This window comes from Camelina sativa, chromosome 7 (genome assembly GCF_030686135.1).
Source record: "Camelina sativa cultivar CO46 ecotype springtype chromosome 7, ASM3068613v1".
Classification (NCBI taxonomy): Eukaryota; Viridiplantae; Streptophyta; class Magnoliopsida; order Brassicales; family Brassicaceae; genus Camelina; species Camelina sativa.
In genome coordinates this window covers 29,488,727-29,506,396 of record NC_141886.1, presented here as the reverse complement: position 1 = coordinate 29,506,396, position 17,670 = coordinate 29,488,727, and the positions used below count along the sequence as shown (strand labels likewise).

The 17,670-nt window shown below is 36.8% G+C and overlaps 4 protein-coding genes across 8 annotated transcripts; 1 reads left to right on the top strand and 3 right to left on the bottom strand.

Moving 5' to 3' along the window:
* LOC104702976 (protein OXIDATIVE STRESS 3 LIKE 6) lies at window positions 1–1,720 on the top strand. The gene is made up of 2 exons (XM_010418909.3): window positions 1–935; window positions 1,149–1,720. The coding sequence occupies exons 1-2, from the start codon at window positions 601–603 to the stop codon at window positions 1,555–1,557; spliced, it is 744 nt and encodes a 247-aa protein (XP_010417211.2). The 5' UTR covers window positions 1–600; the 3' UTR covers window positions 1,558–1,720.
* A 651-nt stretch (window positions 1,721–2,371) lies between these two features.
* On the bottom strand, window positions 2,372–4,097 carry LOC104702975 (F-box protein AFR). The gene is given in 1 exon segment (XM_010418908.3): window positions 2,372–4,097. A coding segment is annotated over 1 exon segment (1,125 nt). The 5' UTR covers window positions 3,600–4,097; the 3' UTR covers window positions 2,372–2,474.
* Window positions 4,098–6,028: 1,931 nt separating this feature from the next.
* LOC104705017 (uncharacterized) lies at window positions 6,029–8,799 on the bottom strand. The gene is made up of 2 exons (XM_087459678.1): window positions 8,514–8,799; window positions 6,029–8,175 (listed from the first exon to the last, which is right to left on the bottom strand). Exon 2 carries the CDS (start codon window positions 7,790–7,792, stop codon window positions 6,539–6,541), a length of 1,254 nt encoding a protein of 417 aa, XP_087315804.1. The 5' UTR covers window positions 7,793–8,175; window positions 8,514–8,799; the 3' UTR covers window positions 6,029–6,538.
* A 3,037-nt stretch (window positions 8,800–11,836) lies between these two features.
* On the bottom strand, window positions 11,837–17,245 carry LOC104702974 (ATPase 5, plasma membrane-type-like). 5 transcript variants are annotated; one of them, XR_015562492.1, is made up of 15 exons: window positions 17,080–17,245; window positions 16,690–16,809; window positions 16,023–16,259; window positions 14,713–15,600; window positions 14,537–14,641; window positions 14,278–14,422; window positions 14,034–14,198; window positions 13,710–13,948; window positions 13,596–13,628; window positions 13,430–13,511; window positions 13,267–13,350; window positions 12,940–13,169; window positions 12,666–12,848; window positions 12,398–12,579; window positions 11,837–12,147 (listed from the first exon to the last, which is right to left on the bottom strand). XR_015562492.1 is itself a non-coding variant. In XM_087459653.1 (15 exons), exons 1-15 carry the CDS (start codon window positions 17,140–17,142, stop codon window positions 12,051–12,053), a joined length of 2,874 nt encoding a protein of 957 aa, XP_087315779.1. In that variant the 5' UTR covers window positions 17,143–17,245; the 3' UTR covers window positions 11,837–12,050. The 5 variants fall into 5 exon arrangements, 4 of the variants coding, with proteins under 4 accessions (XP_087315779.1, XP_087315780.1, XP_087315781.1 ...); XM_087459653.1 differs by having other exon boundaries at window positions 12,940–13,113; window positions 13,190–13,350; XM_087459654.1 differs by having other exon boundaries at window positions 12,940–13,113; window positions 13,190–13,350; window positions 14,537–14,617; window positions 17,080–17,222.
* Window positions 17,246–17,670: the final 425 nt, after the last annotated feature.

Below are 17,670 nucleotides of genomic sequence, written 5' to 3'. Positions count from 1 at the left end.
TTTTAATCATGAAAACTCATAAATGATTTAGTATAATAATTTATTTTTTTATTATTATTTTAATTTAGACTTTTTTTTTAGCGTTGGTCAACGCTGGAGTCAACGTCGTCCTCGCTGGCATCGCTATCAACGGAGACAGTAAACCGAAACGTCCGGCAAAAGTCCGAGATTTAAACCAATGTAAATTCGCCACGTCATTAAGACCGTGTCGAAGGCGTCAAAGTCGCCGTTAGCGTGCTTTGGACTATTCTATATTTAGGAACATGTGTGTGCGTGACCTCGTAAAAACATACGTATATAACTAAACTATACTACATTTTAATACAAATACGTAATCCGTATAATTATACGATATCGTCGTTATAAATATAAAATCGAGAATCTATTCTCTCTCTCGATCAAGTGTTGTTTTTGCATTTCCCTTTTATTTCTCTCTTCTTTTGTGTGAATCGTTTCGAGGCAAATCAATAATATAAAGTACTTAACCTGCGCCGGTTAAAGCTCTTAACCTACGCACACATCTCCGGCGAATTTTTTATGATATTCAAACCCCGTCGTCGGCTAGAGAAGAAGAGATCTTGATCGGGTTAAGATTGTTAGATGGAGGTTATGGTGGGATCATCGTTTGGAATCGGCATGGCGGCGTACGTTAGAGATCGTGGCGGCGTTACGGCGGCACAGGATAAGGCTGTTCAGACGGCTCTGTTTTTGGCTGATGAATCTGGACGCGGTGGATCTCAGATCGGGATCGGGTTGAGGATGAGTAAATCGCCGGAGGAATCGTCGGATAGCTCGTCGTCGTCGATCGGAGAGAGCAGTGAAAACGAGGAGGAGGAGGAGGAGGAGGAGGAAGAGGACGACGCCGTTTCGTATCGAGGAGTTGGAGGAACACTTGATTCGTTTAGTTCTTCTCTTGAAGACTCTCTTCCGATTAAGTAAGTTCTGAGTTTTGGTTTTCTTGAGTTCTTGTCTTTTCACTTATGTTCTTGATTTGGTGAATCTTTAGTGATTTTGTTAAATCTTGAAATCCTTAAGTTATAGAATATGATTTTTGAGTTTTGGATTCTTTGTAATGATTCAAAGTTAGTTCTTGTTTTGTTTGGTCTGAATATGAATACTGATGTTTTTTTTGTTTTGTTTTGTTTCAGGAGAGGGTTGTCGAATCATTATGTCGGGAAATCGAAATCGTTTGGGAATTTAATGGAAGCAGCGAGCAACAACAACGCCAAGGATTTGGAGAAATTTGAGAATCCATTTAACAAGAGGAGGAGATTGGTTATAGCTAATAAGCTAAGGATGAGAGGAAGATCTATGTCTGCTTCGAATTTTTACTCGTGGCAAAACCCTAATTCTATGCCTTTACTTGCGTTACAAGAACCTAATGAAGATGATGATCATCATAATGATGAGTATGAGGATGAGGATGATGATGATGACCGTAGGAAGATGGCTATGATGATGATGAAGAATAAGAGAGATTTGATGGCTCAGACTCGAAGCTGTTTCTGTCTAAGTAGTTTGCAAGAGGAGGATGATGGTGATGTTGATGATGAATAAATCAAAATCAAGTATAACATTGGTTTCTTTTAATACTTGGATTTTATTTGTTCTTCCCTTGTGAATTTGTTTGTTTTTAGAGGAAGTTTCCAGTGATAACAAAAGTGGTGGAAGATTTGATTTGTTAGGAATAATTATTATTAAATCTATTCATTAGTAGCAACTAGCAGCCTTACGGACTTTTCATAATCTACCAAAGACAATACTTCTTCTTTCTTGGTGTGGATAATCTCTAGTTTTAAACTTTCAAACAATATTAATATAACATTATGAACTGTATAAGAGGATAAGTTAGGTTGTCAAGAAAAAGATCAGGTCCCTAAAAGTTTCACATACGCAAAGGAGTGATGTTGTGCCAACTATTTTAACCTATATTTTACCCTTTTTTTTTTGGTTATCGAAACTACAGTTCAATTATCTAGTTGGTTGCCGACATAAAGGAAGAATAATTCGTTGGTTAGATTTTGCAAACCCCAAAACTAAAAAGAAATCGAGAATTTATTATAAATGTCTATCTTTTTTCAAAAATACTTTTTTTTTAAAACATTTTCATTTTTGTCTTCTTTTAAACAGTCACAATATGTTAAATTAATTTTTAGAATTGTTTTAAGGTTTAGATTCTCTATTTTACATTTAGAGTATAGTTTTTAAGGGTATAGTTTAGTATTTGGGATTTAGAGTTTAAAATTTTACTATTAAAAAGAGTATTTTTGAAAAATGATTTTTATTCATTATGTGTTAATTCTTAAATAATTTGTTGATATAATTCAAATCAAATAAATTTTTCTATATTAATAGTTGGACACATATCAAATGAAATGATGAGGCTTAATTTATTATAACCGCGTATGCATAAGTAGTTTTTATACGCTTTCGCTTAATCGAACTATCGAACCATACTATATATGGAGACGAAATCAGACATACAGGACGTGGCAACTAGAAGGTGAAAAATGAACAAAACTCTGAGGTGACGAAACCATTCTCCACGCAACACTAAATTCCCCATTTTCCCCCTCACTCACTCTCCCCTCGGCAACATTAAGCCCACCAGCCACCACAAACACACGACCGTCGTCAGCTCCCGTCACGGCGAAAGGCCGCCGCATCTTATCCCCTGGAAGCTTCTCACCACTCACGTACCTCCACGTATCGTCCTCCGAGAAATAAACCTTCATCGGGAAATCACCATGCTCCGATATCACAAACAGCCTACCACGGATCACGACGCTCACACCCGTCCACCCTTCTTTCATCCCACCGCTCATTTCACGCCACGTGTTTTCATCGGAGTCGAACACTTGTCCCATCGGTGGGAACATGAACGGCCACGCCCACCCTTCAGTCACGCACATCTCTTTCCCGATCACGGCTGAGTCATACTTGGCCAATACCATCGGCACTCTCTTCAGAGCCGTCCACGTGTCAGTTTCTGGATCGTACGATTCGGCCTCCGTCGTCGCTTTTCCAAAACCGTCAACACTCCCACCAACGGCCATGATTTTACCGTTAACATTCCCGGCGTTAAAGTACGTTCTCGGACTCAACATCGGAGAAATAAACGACCAGCGATTCGTCAAAGCGGTGTACACGACGGCGGAGCGGTTAGCATCTCCGCCGCCGAGGACAAAAAGCTTCCCCTGACGTGAACTCGACGCGCAGGAGAGCGCGTGAGGAGAAGAGATTTTGGTGAAAGAGTTTGGCGTAGGAGGCAAGACGAACCAACGGCCAGATGCGAGGTCTAGGGATTGCCATTGAATCTTAGCCGTTGATTTGTTGAAAGCGAAGACGAAGAGTTAAGGAGAAGAGATGGAGAGAGATTGCTTGGAGAAGAGGAAACTAGGGTTTGTGATGTTTTTGTTCCATGAAGATGAAACAGAGCGAAACAGAGCATGGTATGGGTAAGGAAGACGAAGGAGACAAAGCTCAGCGATCTCGTTTGGTAAACCTGGGATCAATGGCTGCGTTTTTGTTATTGTTTCTTCATCTTCTTCGTGATCCTTAATGGTATTAAGATTTGACCTAGTTTCTGATTCTGCCATTGTTGTTGAGATAGATTTAAGAAGATGAAATGGTATTGCTAAAGCCTAAACGTGAATGAAGAATTTGTAAAGATTTAAAAAAATGTTAACTATGGGAAAAAAAGGGATACGAATCCATGAATGTAGTTGATTGAATGATGAAGGGTCACATTCGCATAATTACGACATGGGACGGTGGATGGTTGAGAGTCTCGAGAAACTAGTGGTTACACATGAGTCCACGTTTGTGGTTTCTATGTAGAGACAAGTTGCAATATAGTTATGATTGCAGTTACTGTTTACAGACACAATTTTGTTTAGGAGCATTTTTTTTAACATTGTTCTTGAAGTCGTCATGTTTGTTTGCTTATTTCAGTACCTTTTTGACTTGTGAGCCTATTTGGTTTTTTTTTTTTTTTTTTTTTTTTTCTCAATTTGATTGGGAATTTTGAGTGCCATGGAGGCGAAAAAGCCTCAATGGAAACTTATTGGAAGCTCTTTCGTCTTACCAGGTTTCCCTCTTTAGATGAACTGATCTCTAACCGTTCATGCTATACATATGGAAACATGATTTCGGTTATGATATTGGGACTTGAGATACAAGTTTAGAAAAGACATATGAAGATTCTTGGCCTACACAAAAAAAGTAGCAGAGTTAGTGAAGATAAGACGGGGGAGTGTAAGGGTAGTGGTTGAGAGTAAGCATGACATCAAGTTCCAAAATTAGGAAGCAAGAGTTTCTCTTTTAGATTGAGACATCAACTAATCTATCAATACTCCTCTCTCTTCGGAGCTGTTCAGCACCATTTCGGATCTTGGATTCCTTAGCTGGCCAACATCATTTTCACGGTTTACTATTTAGGATCTCGATATCGTATTTTGATCAGTTTAATGCTACTGCAGGTTCAAACAAGATATCGAGCTAGTTTCTACTTCTTCTGGGTCGCCTAAGCTTAGACATTAACAACATCCTATATGAGGTTCACCTATTACTATATTAGTCAAATCTGAGAAGAAACACCATCATCTATATTTACCTGAAGACTTCTCATTTCACTGTTTACAGCATTGCAACTAGTAGCTCACTCAAGAAGAGTTATCGAAGTACTTGCGGTGACACCCTCATGTTAGTTGTTACGTCTCTAATCGCCAAAATGCCAGGTGAGTACAAGGAAAATGCGAAGTGCAGCAATTTTTCAGCCCTTTCTCCTATCAGTTATCATACTAATATCCCAAAACAATACAAGTCAAGTCAAGTCTATCCTTTTTGGCGATTAAATAGAAACCATTAAATAGAAACTAACACAAGAAATCTAACCCCAAAACACTCATTTATTAAAACGGAATCAAAGTGACAAGAGTAGAGTAAAACACCCAATAGATTTATGCTCTCTCCTTTGGCCTAACCCCACAAAATCTCCAAAGCAATTTCCAGCTAGGATAAGTCTCGCAAACGAAAGAGCTAATCCTTATTATATATAATTAAACCTAAAAGTAAAACGTTCCAGAAACAGGAGATCCTAAATAATTTCCTAAATCACAATATAAAAGTATTCAATCCATTCATTTTCCCCTGTTTTGATCTCTGTGAATCTCTGTTGAGTTAAGAAAAGAAAAAAAAAGAAGAAGATGAAGTTAAAAGGTTTACACTGTAAGCACAGGAAAGCATGACCGATTAGAGATCAGTTCATCTGAAGAAAGAGCAAACTATCACATATGGAAACTAGTTGAAAGCAAATCTCTGGATGCCACAGTTGTGAAGCGTAGTGTTTTTTAGCATGCAAGTATCATGTCAAAGAACCACACACTAGAGTAGCCTCATTCATATACATATATCCCAAAACATATTCTCTATCATAATTTAAGCATGTCGAGAAGCTGTTTCATGGGTACAGAAATACAAAAGATGTAATAATATTTCAAGAACTCACCAGCAAGAATTGCCTGCTTCATCAGTCATGAACAGTAGCAAGATTTCGTCCAACAAGTGAGACTTGCCAGAAGATGACTCCTGTGATAGCGTTGATATCTTTAACATTGACTCACAGAACAAACATGTTCTAAGTAACATCATAGCCATTAAAGCTCATGGAATATTTAACACAACACCATCATGTATCCTATAAAGTTCTCACCCAAGTGACCACCATCAATAGGAAAAGCAAAAGGTCTCTATCAATTTTCGACAAATGACCTCAGCATTTAATGCTTGGATAGGACGAGAAGCTGAAAGCAGAATCAGTAAGGGATTTATGAATCCTAATGCTTACAACATCCAGAGATTTTCCCTTTATAGCTACAACTTCTTGAATAGAGTTTGATCGTTTCAGTCAATTCTTTCCATATACAGAGGAACAAAAACTCCAGGTAAAGTATATAATTAAATCTGACGAAGAGTCTATGTACCAGACAGGAAACAACCAACAGTCAAGGAACGAGGCAATGTATTGTGGACTTCGTAAGAGAGAAAATTTCCATTAAAATGAGAAAACAAAAACGGATGTCAAATTTGTTATTAAGATATGAATTCTAAACAATGCTAAAAGACTAGGTTACATACAGAGCAAACTGCAGCTATTACATGATTGACATTGTACCTTGCACCGACTTGAAAGCACAGTATCTCTGCCAAAACTGTCTCCCCAATTCCCTTATTTGCCTCGGGTTTACACACAAAGCTCGAAACTCTTTGAGATTGCCAATTACCGCTAATCTTACAACATGGCAATCAACAACACGTATCTTTATACGGTTCTTTGAGATTAGTTCCATTTTTAATAATCTACTAACTTGCTGCTGCAGTCATAATGATGTGCTTTTCAGCTCAGAACTCATAACTTCATCTCTTTCTGGTTCATTGTGGAACTACACAGTAAATCTTTTTGCATCCAAAAATTAGTTGTCCCCTCTTGGACAAGAGCAGGCTGAATCAGACAATATGTAACATCAACTTGCATGCATCACACCTCAAAGTCTTGTTCCTCGAAAGACCGCATGGAAATTTTCTCTCGGAGGATTGGCCAGTTTTCGCCAAGCTGCTGTGGATTTAACTCCATGGCAGTTCTAAAATCAAGCAGAGACACAGAATGATGATCTTGTGTTACGTCAGAAGGCCCATTGGGAGTTTGTATTTGCAAACTGTTACTTGGCCACACACCATTTACAATCTTATTTTGACACTGCTGCTTGTCTATAGTTTGTTTCCCAGGATCACCATTATTGGACCGGGCTCCAACCAAATCAAAGCATGATTTCATCAGATTCTTCAGATACACATCCAACATGTTATTCAACGTCTTAGCACACTCCATTGAAACCCCTTCAAGACCCTGTGCTACTGCAATATTCTCCATCCTTTTCTTTAGCATCTCTATATCAGGTAATCCATCACTGTCATAACAACTATTTACGTCAGCGCTGGTCGAAACAGGAACCGTTCTACGAGAGCCACCGACGCTAGCTGAACAAAAAGGAATCCCTAGAGGTGCAGTCAAAGGACTCACTGATAGACTTAGCCTAGCCTGCTCTTCTTTATTTTCATCATCTCTCATAGATGATGCAGTTGCAACTTTTTCCTTATTTGGTATTATTCTCGGTTTCTCCACAGGACGAAGAAACTCACCATCTCTTTCATCAGCACCATATCTGCCTGATCTTTGATAATCAAATTGACTCAAATCCCCGTTTTCCATACCAACACTACTACCTCTATTGTCATCTCTACAACTTGGCTGATGCAACATATGTTCGACCTTCCCGTTTGACCCTAGTGGACTAGGCCTATCTCTGGTCTTCCTGTCACGCAGTCCCGACCTAACTTTCCGTGGAGAGATGGGCAAAACGCCATTGGACCATACACCTTCATTCTGGTTATGGTTAGGTATCAAAGATCCACTTTCTTCAGGACCATCTCTTCTACTCTGAAAAGCATTCGCCAAAGGTTTAGTCGAATGACCAGCTTCGTGATCTGGTGGTGGGGACTTGGCAACAGACGCATTTCTCAAGACAGAACGGATCAACTGGTTATGTAGAGAAAGATTCTCCCTCCCTAACAACCTTGAACATGTCTTATCAAACTCACTCTTAGTAAGCTTCTGACTTAGAAACCTGCCTAGATAATAAAAATACCTTCTCGATCTTTCAACCCCAATCTTCTTCACAATTTGCCCTTTCAATTCACCCAAATCAACCCTCGTATCTTGAGACCGTTGCATAATTACTCTCACCAAAACTTACTTTTTTTGTTTCTTCTTCTACAACAAAAACCAGATGTACAGTGGGGGGGAGAGTGCACAGACGCACTCTCTCAAATTCTATAGTCCTTCACACCAAACAAATGCAAACTGATTTATGTACGACCCAGAACTAGCAATTCCCAAATCCATACAATGCAAAGGCAACAAATCTCATCTCCCTCAGAACTAAAACCCTAAAGAACATATCCACAGACCAACTCACACAAAAGCCCTCAAAGTTTCAACCTTTCTGATTCGGTATTCAAAAAACCCTAGCTTTGAGGCCACCAAATCATACCACTCTCTCTCCAAGAAGAAGAAGAAGAAAACAGCGCAACGAGACTCTCGCCAACTCCACGAAACTGCACCAGCAAGAAAGACCCAACATTGTCAATCCCAATTAGAAAGCAAAAAAAAGCTTTGAAATTTTCGGAATTTAACAGAAGTAAATCGAGATCAGTGAAGTTCCAAAAAGATCCAAGCTTTGGGAACAGAGCAAAGAGAAGACACGAATTGGGGTATCAAAATTCGAATTGGATAAAGAGGAAACAAGGCAATGAGAAGAGAGACACAAGCTTGTAAGCAGACAAAACAAGTGTTAGATATTGATTCGAGAACAAAAAAGATTTGACCAGAATTTTTTCAGACAAAAAGAACACAGGAGAAGAGATAGAACAAGTAAAAAAAACTTCAGACCAACCTAAAATGAATCTTGTTCGGTTCCTTAGTTCGTGTCTGTGTCTTCGATTGTATGAACCCAAAAATCTTGGATTCTCTTTTGTGGCTTTCTCGTATTGCCGTCGGATTTGAATGTCTGAGCTTTTCGCTCTTCTTGAGTTAAAGCTTCGATCGCTGCTTATTGGGTTTCCTTCGTTTTTTTTTTCTTTTTTTTTTTTTTTTTTGTTTCCTCTTCTTCTTCTTCTCTTAATCTCTTCTCTATTTCTCTCTCTGCAAACGTGTTCCATTAAAATTGTTTTTTTAGTCTTAATTTTTGAATTTCTTTACTTAATAAGTAGTATTTGGCTTGATTAATTGTGTTTAATAGAAAAAAGTTTGAATCATTTATGATATGTTGATATTGTTAACAATTGGGTTAACTTGTGATATACCAAAAAGAAAAGATTTTGATTCATTAATGATTGATATATTGATATCGTTAACCATAGGCTTAATTGGTGATATAGCAAGACTGTATTAGTAAATATTAATGAAAGTCTCAAGATTAGAGTAACCAACCATAAAAACTAAAAATACTTATGAGCTTATGTGTCGAAAAAACTCATCTGTAAACGATAGGATAATTTATGTATGATAGATTGTTGATTCAATATAGAAATACAAAATCTTTTATTGTTTTATTCTATTTTATTTGATGAAAACTACCATTAGTGTAACAATTATTATAATATTTATAATAACTATAAATAACTAGATATAAAATATGTATTGGATGATTATCATGGTATAATATTAATTTTATATTTTGAAGTATATATAAAGAAATAATAAAATTTTCTCTTTCGATAACTCTTTTTCAAAATATTTACATTGTAAAAGTTATGTACCTTATGGTGCCTGTAAAACCATGTTCATACGAAAAACAGTTGATTCATGATACTGATAATTTTAACTCGAGAATTAATTTTGGATGTAGCAATATTGAATTACAAAATAGGTAGATGATAATAGAAGTTTTAAAGATAAAACTAGCAACCGACCATCAGTAATATTCATAACTTTATATGCGGAAAATAAACGGCAAGAGTATTATATCAATAAAAAAAAGTATGAAATTCTTTGTTACATAAATTACTTTTTAATGTAGAAAGAAATAATTTTGTATTATAGTTTGTATTGTATGAGAATAACATATGAATTGATATAAAGATTAGTGGATTAACCACCCAATTAAATAATAAATTTTTAATATGTTTTTAACTTCATTTTTCCTGTAAATAGCAAGACACACATCTCGCTAACCCTCATATCTCAAGTCTCATACTATAATTTTGAAAATTCTATATTTTTTTTTGTATTCAACTAATATTGTCTTAGTGTAGCATAGCATATGCTATTATGTTTATAAGAAGTGCAATTGGTTTGCATGATATACATGTAAGATATGATATATATATATATATATATATATATTGTATTTTAGTTTTGAAGCATGAGAAAATAATTATTTTTTCAATCATCTAAGTTGTCTTCAATCTTAATTGTTTTTTTGGTCTATTAGTACTGCGTATATATTATTCTCCTTATGAACATCATGATGTATAATTTTATTTTCAAATTTACTTGTCATCTTAAGGTTATATATATATATATATATATATTATTTTTTGGATTTTTTGTTTTCGTCAAAAAAGAATTATATTGATGAGAAATTGTAATCGTTACAAAGAGAATCTGATAACCACACTGGGGGATGAAAACAAGCATAATAGAAACTGTTTGTTGTACAACCTAACTTTGCTAATACATGAGCTGTATTATTACATGTTCTTGGAGTGTAATCAAATTTGATTTGCTCAAAAAATTGTGACCAATGTAAAATGTCCTTATAAACTCCTTCTATTGAAGCTATATAAACTGAGTTGTTCAGCATCTTGGTTAGTGTCTCACGGTCGCCTTCAAATACAACATTTCTTATTCCCCGGATCCAAGTTTGTTGTAATGCTGATAGAAGAGCTTTGCCTTCAGCTTCCAAAGGTGAAGAAGCCTGTCCCAAGTCCGATGATCCCCAACGATTAGAAATTCCTGCATTGTTGCGTAGTATCCAGCCACTTTTGGCCGCCTGAGATATGGGATCATAACTCGCATCATAGTTACATTTGAGGAAATGTTGTGTTGGTCTTGTCCAGTGCATTGACTTTGGTTGTTGAATGGTTGAGTTAACCCGATATGAATCATGTTCAAGCCGACACCATTATCTTACATCTGCTTTGGCTCGTAAAGCTATATGTTCAGGAGCTTCCGACATTCCTTCGAAAATAAATTTATTCCTTGTTTTCCAAATATGCCAAAGCACCCAAAAAGGGAGAAACTTTGTATGTGTGGGGAGGTCTGGATCATTTCGGAGTGTGAAAATAGCCTATAAAACAGATTCACAGTTAATAGAGGAAGAATATAAAATATGGATAGGAATGTTTGCTAATTGCCAAATTGACTCAGCATAAGGACATAAAAAAGGTAAATGATCAATTGTTTCATCATTCTGCAGACACCTTGGACAAACAAGGTCTAAATTCATTCCCCTAGTTATTAAACGAGTAACTGTAGGCAGAGATTTAGAGAGTAATCGCCATAGGAAATGTTTTATCTTTGGTAGAATATTAAGTTTCCATATTTGTCTTTTCAAGCTTACTGAACCATGTGATTTCGGTGGTAGGTCGCATGGATTGTTGGGATTGTTCATAGAGAACCAGTATCCCGAACGAACTGTGTAGTCAACTGATTTGGTATAATGCCATATTAATTTATCTGACCCTTGTTTCTGAGGAAGATAAGTGTTAAGCATTCTCTGGTCTGCAGGATCGATATTTCGATTTATCTTGTCACTGTCCCAAGATCGGTATCCATTGTCTGATGAAATGAGGTTTGATAACGTAAAAGTTTTGTTTAATTAGCATTTTAGCATATAAAATGAATAAAATTTAAATAACAAGTTGTTGTGAATTGTAAATATATATAAATTAGGTTTGACTCTTGCTTCTATTAGTACAATTGAATCATTCCCATGTGATTTTAATAAATTACTTTATCAAGAACTATATATATAATTGAAGAATTTTACTCTTACATTTTAGTGAACTTGACATTGAATTGTTTCAAAAATTGATAAAAATGCACAAATTTAATGTCTTGATGAGTCAAAATTTTACTCCCTCTGTTTCACAAACAGTATCATTTCAGAGTTGGTTCTAAAATACAACGAGAACATGTCATGTCATTAATTTTACATATTTGACTTCATTTTCAATAATGGTACAGCAAAAATTACCAAATTTACATGCTCAGTGGAAAAAGATTACATATTTTATAACAAAGATAATAAGCAGTCACACTTACAAAGTCAACAACAAAAAGCATTGTAAAGAACTGAGTTCTCTTTTATGATCTTCGGACAGTTAGAAGACAAAAGGAGGAAAGATTCTACATACACATGCAACTTTGTTTTTTTTTTTTTTCATTTTCTGAAACTAATAATAATAGTTTGGTTTCACAATTTAGCTTAAACTGTGTAATGTTGCTGAATCGTGTCAATGTCAAGTCCTTTGAGCTTCACCACTGACTCTACATGCCCTTTTAATGAATTTATCTCTCTCAGCCTGCAGACATCATCAAACCCCATCATTTAGCAAAAACTTGTGGAACAACCGAAAAAAGAAAATTGATGTTCGAGTAAGATCAAGTTTTGACAATATCGGTTAATGGTATGAAGTCGGAGAAGAGATAAATAATGGTTTAAACGGCGAGTTAAGAAAGGCGAGAATCTGGTTGAGCTCATGCACATATGGCGTTATTCGAGCTGTGAATTGATGGTGTGATTGTGTGAAAAGTATAAATTAGTTTCTTTACCTGACAACCTCAGCTCGCCGTTTGGCCTGTTCAGCAATCTGAGAGAGCTCACTGTAACTATTCTTTTCGTTAAAGATGTTGTTCGTCTCTGCTGGTTGAAGGCCATGGAGGGTTCTTTGAGCTGCAGCCCATTGAGCTTCTCTTTCCTCTTTCCCATAGTCTTTCTTCGTCGTGAAAGCAGTCTGTTTTGTTTTGTACATAGAAACAAAAATAGATAAGTAGCAAGATTCATAGGTTACTCTGGGACTTTCGGTATTTGTATCGAGACCTTGTTTTCAAGAAGGTTTAACCATGCTTTGCCACTCAAAACGTAGCGGATTCCAAACTTGAGTAGGTCAAGAGGGATGTAAGTTATGAGACTATATAGCCAGATCACTCCAGCCCATCCCCAACCGGCTCCTTCTATCCGGGCAAAACTCCAGTTTGCATAAACTGCTATAAATGTCGCCACCTGAGATTGTTTAGACTGGTATTAACTTCTTCTGTTTTCATGAATTTTTTTAAAGGAGAAGCAAGTGTTATATGTTAAAATGTGTGCATACCAGTTGAGCTATGACAAATGCACCAAGTAAGAGAAGACCAGGGCGTTCAACGAAGGACCAGCTACGGGATCTGGTGACGAAGATGAGAGCCTGACTTATGATGCTAACTTGTAGATACAGGGCAGCCATCATTTGTTCAGGACGTTGGCTTAATGGTCTAACACCTAACGTGTTCTACATACACCCCATAAGATTTAGCTTTAGCTTTTTGAACTGGCCTTGAGAAGCAACTGAAAATAAGAGTATTTACCGAGAAAATATTAGTATCTTTCATCGCCCAGAAGAAAACGACAGTCATGAAGGCCTGGTAGCCTCCAAGAACAACACCTGTCGAGAAAATTTCTCTTAGTTTCCAGCTATCTGGCTGTGGAGATGGCTTCACTCTGTCCTTCGATATTGTCATGATTGTTCCTATAAATAGCAATGGTTTTGTTAGTTTGATCGACTTTTCACTATTACATTTACTCAATACCCTATAATGTGACTTCACCATCGTTTAAGATTGCTATGATCAGGACCATGAAAGGCGAGAAATCAAACTGCCATATGAGAGCAATGAACATGAAGCCAAACTGCAGACATTGCGATAACTTTGTATTAGAACTGGAATCATTTAAATCGAATAAAACCTCGTGAGATATACTAACAACACTTACCACAATACGTATAGTGATTGAAACCGCATAAATCTACACAGAAAGATAATATCAAGATTGGAGTTACTGAGTCTGTAAATTGACGAAAACTTGAATGAGAAGAATTTTAAACTCAGTGTAGTTTTTCATTCTTTGGAATATGGCTCTACTGGTGAGCACTGCACTAATGATAACACTCAATCCGGGTTCTGTGAGAACGATATCAGAAGCGCCTCTCGCAGCATCAGTAGAATCAGCAACAGCTATACCAATATCCGCCTTCTTGAGAGCTGGGGCATCATTCACACCATCTCCAGTCATACCGCATATGTGCTTCCTCTGTTGCAGCCTACTAACAATCTCATACTTATGCTCTGCGATTTTCAGTGCACCAGAGAATTCATCGATAAGAATCTTGAAAAGTAGTAGAACACGTGGCAAAAGATATAGCCTTTCTACCTGGAAAGACTCCTGCAAATCCATCAGCCTTCTCTATCAGGTCATCCACAGGAAGTGCACCCAAGGAAGAATATTTTTCTTGTCCGAGCAGCGCAGAAGAGGGATACATGTTCGTGCCCATTCCAAGCCTGCGACCAGTTTCTTTCCCAATTGCAAGTTGGTCCCCTGGTTTCAGTGAGAAAGACAAACTACTTTCAAGCAAATTGAAAAAGGAGAGAGACAAGAATTGTTTGCTTATTATTACCTGTTATCATCTTAACAGTAACACCAAGGTTTAAAGCCCTCCTGATTGTCTCGGCACTGTCATGCCTTGGAGGATCAAACAGAGGTAAAAGACCTACAAATTGCCATGGGCCACCAGAAGCATCTTTTTTCTTCTCAGGAACTTCCTGAACCAGTATAAAAACAAATATAAACCCAAGGAACAAAAAAAGAGACAAGGATGCAGAACCTTCTCGATACTATCCCATCACGGATATATAATAATAACAAAGAAACTAAACCTGTCTTGCAACAGCCAAAGATCGAAGTCCACGTTCCGCAAACTTATCAATCACTCCATGAACTTTCCTCCTTACATCTTCCTTGCAATCGCAGAGGTTTAGTATCTGTTAACAAAGATACATTTACACAACCACCAAAACCAGTGACAAACATAGAAATACGCCAGTTCACTTACCTGCTCTGGATCTCCTTTACTAGCTCTATACCAGTTTCCATCCGAGTAGTCAACATACGTCAACGCGGTTCTCTTATCAACCAGATTAAAAGGAAAAAAATGAACCTCTCTAACACCAGCACGAGCCTCTTTAGGATCAGCAAGCATTCCAACAATAGCAGCATCAATCGCATCTTGATTCTCAATCCTCGAAGCTCTCGCAGCCAAAAGGAAAACATGTTCTTTACCAACTCCTTTGGCGAAAACCTCAACTAAGTTCCTATCAACAGTAAGCTTATTAAGCGTGAGAGTTCCAGTCTTATCACTACACAAAACATCCATACCAGCCATTTCCTCAATTGCAGTCATCCTCTTAGTAATAGCTCCTTGCTTAGACAATATATGAGATCCAATCGCCATCGTAACAGACAACACAATAGGCATAGCTATAGGTATCCCTCCGATCAACAAAACGAGCAAGTTATCGATCCCGTCTCGATACTCACGGCGTTGAATCGGATACATCACGAGAAGCTCAACGACGATTCCTAAAGCGATCGAACAGATACAGAAGTTACCAATCGAAGTGAGAACTTTCTGGAAATGGCCGATTTGGTTTGTGCTGTCGACGAGGTGAGCTGCTTTGCCGAAGAACGTGTGGACTCCGGTTGCGACGACGATGGCTTCGATCTCGCCTTGTTTGCAAGTTGAGCCGGAGAAGACTTCATCGCCGGGATTTTTGGTTACGGGGATCGATTCGCCGGTGAGAGATGATTGATCGATCTTGAGAGGATCGCCGTCGAGTAAACGGGCGTCGGCGGGGATGATGTCGCCGAGCTTGAGGCTGATTACGTCTCCGGGAACAAGAATCGAAGCTTCTTGCTCTCTCCATTGATTATCTCTAAGCACCTTCACTCATAACCAAATACAACAACAAGAAATTTCAAATTAGTGTGCACAATCAGCTAATTAAAAATACTTAGTGACTAGAGTTGTAAATATGTAAGGTTTTATATTTCTGATTTTAAAAAATATGTTTTGTTTTAAATTTCTGATTAAAAAAATATATTCTATTTTAAATCTATATATATTTTAATTGTAAATGGTGTAGTTGAAGGTTGTATAGGTGATATATGTTTAAAAAAAAAAAAAAAATTGATTTCACAGTTTGAAAATTTATTTCAAAAATTGTTAATAATATTAATATGTTATCATCACGGGTCTTTATCTAGTTTACATACATTCGAGTATTCAATTTTACGAATTCATTTTAATTTTTAAAAGAGTTAAACATAATTTTATTAGAAATAGAAATAATTTTAATTTGTAACCTTTGTCTTGGGGGCAAGACCGGCCATGAGAGCGGCTGCAGCATTACAGGCATTGTTTTCCTCAATGAAACTAATGGTTGAGTTGATGAATAGCAAACACACTATCCCAACAAAGTCTTGCCAATCCGGTGGCCGTCCTCCTCCGTTTGCCAAAACGATCGCCATTAGTGCTGCCGCCTCCATCACCCACGACAATGGGTTCCACATGAACCCTAAAAACTTTAGTAACTTGCTTTCCTGCGTTAATTTTATCCAATCACAACATTAAAACTTAAAAGGTCTTTCATGAATGCACGGTTTCTACCAATTATATATCATACCAGTGCCGTGCTTACTTGATATAAAAAGGGGCAATAGCCCTAGGCCACATCCCAATCATATATTTTTTTAGGCCACATTTTGTTAAAATTTATTCAGTTAATTTTAATATTCAAGTGTTTTTAAGTAAAAATTTGATCTTTTATCATCATTAGCATTTATCTTTTTGTTGTCATCTTTTATACTTCTTAATATTTGATCCAAAAACTCTATGCAAATTTATTTTAATCCAAATTTTAGATAATATAGTGTTGATTAAATTTTAAAAAGTAATTTTTAATAATTTAGCCCTAGGCCTCTCGAGTCGTTGGCACGACACTGTATAATACTAAGAAGTAGAAGAAGAAACCTTCTTCTCTTCGAGCTTGTTGGGACCAAAGAGGTCGAGACGGTGGGAAGCTTCATCTGTCGTAAGACCTTGTTTTGTACATTTCAGTTCCTCGAACACTTCCTCCATGGGTATTCGAACCTAGACCCATCATTTATGTTATTATTTTCTTTTTCATTTTTTCAAGCTAGCTTGAATCATTTTATAGTGAAACACATGTCAACCCTTATGGGACAAAATATAAGTGATTACACATCGAAATAGTTACTACTTAGTACTACTATACATATATATATATATATGTATATTTCCTACGTACGGAACAAAAATTTTAGAATTAGTCGGGCCGGAGTTAAAAAAACTTACAGATCATAGAAAACTAGTTAAGACTACACAAATATAACTACGTACCAGATCAACGGATTCATTCTTGATGTGGTCGAGTTCGTTGCCTTTACCAGCGGCAGCCGCCATAGTGACGCCGGAAAGAGAGAGAGTGAAGAATAAGAAGAAGATGAGAAAAGGTTTAGGATAGTTATGATAGAGAAGATATGAAAGGTGGAGAAATAGGACAACCTTAGGTATTTATAGCGTATGAACATTAATTAGCATTAAAACGTCAAGTGTGACAACATGAGGCTTTTATGAGGAAGGTTAGTCTGTATGTGTGCTCTTTTGGTAAATATAGCGGTTCACGAGTTCACTTCTTTTTCCATTTCCAATTTCTACGTGGTGTTTCCTCTAATTTTGTTGTGCTGATTTGTTTTTGTTTACATTCAACATATTCGGTTTTTTCATTTTTATGCCTGTTTGAAATTTTATTTTTTGGGATTTAAATGTTTTTCGTAAGATGTATTCTTTTATACAAGGAAGTGAAATCCCTATGAGAAGGTGAACTACTAAGAGTTGAATATTAAAAAAAAAAAATTAACTTATACATACCTTTATGGTTCCATGCATCAGCATATGAATCAAATGATGATATGAGGAAATATAGGTTCG

Coding starts and splice junctions, on each gene's coding strand:
- LOC104702976 (XM_010418909.3), top strand. CDS start 601: ATGGAGGTTATGGTGGGATCATCGTTTGGAATCGGCATGGCGGCGTAC. Junction 936..1,148: donor GAAGACTCTCTTCCGATTAA/GTAAGTTCTGAG, acceptor GTTTTGTTTCAG/GAGAGGGTTGTCGAATCATT.
- LOC104702974 (XM_087459653.1), bottom strand. CDS start 17,142: ATGGCGGCTGCCGCTGGTAAAGGCAACGAACTCGACCACATCAAGAAT. Junction 13,949..14,033: donor ATTTGCAGGAGTCTTTCCAG/GTAGAAAGGCTA, acceptor TGAAAATCGCAG/AGCATAAGTATGAGATTGTT. Junction 12,148..12,397: donor CGGCGAGCTGAGGTTGTCAG/GTAAAGAAACTA, acceptor TGATGTCTGCAG/GCTGAGAGAGATAAATTCAT.
- LOC104705017 (XM_087459678.1), bottom strand. CDS start 7,792: ATGCAACGGTCTCAAGATACGAGGGTTGATTTGGGTGAATTGAAAGGG.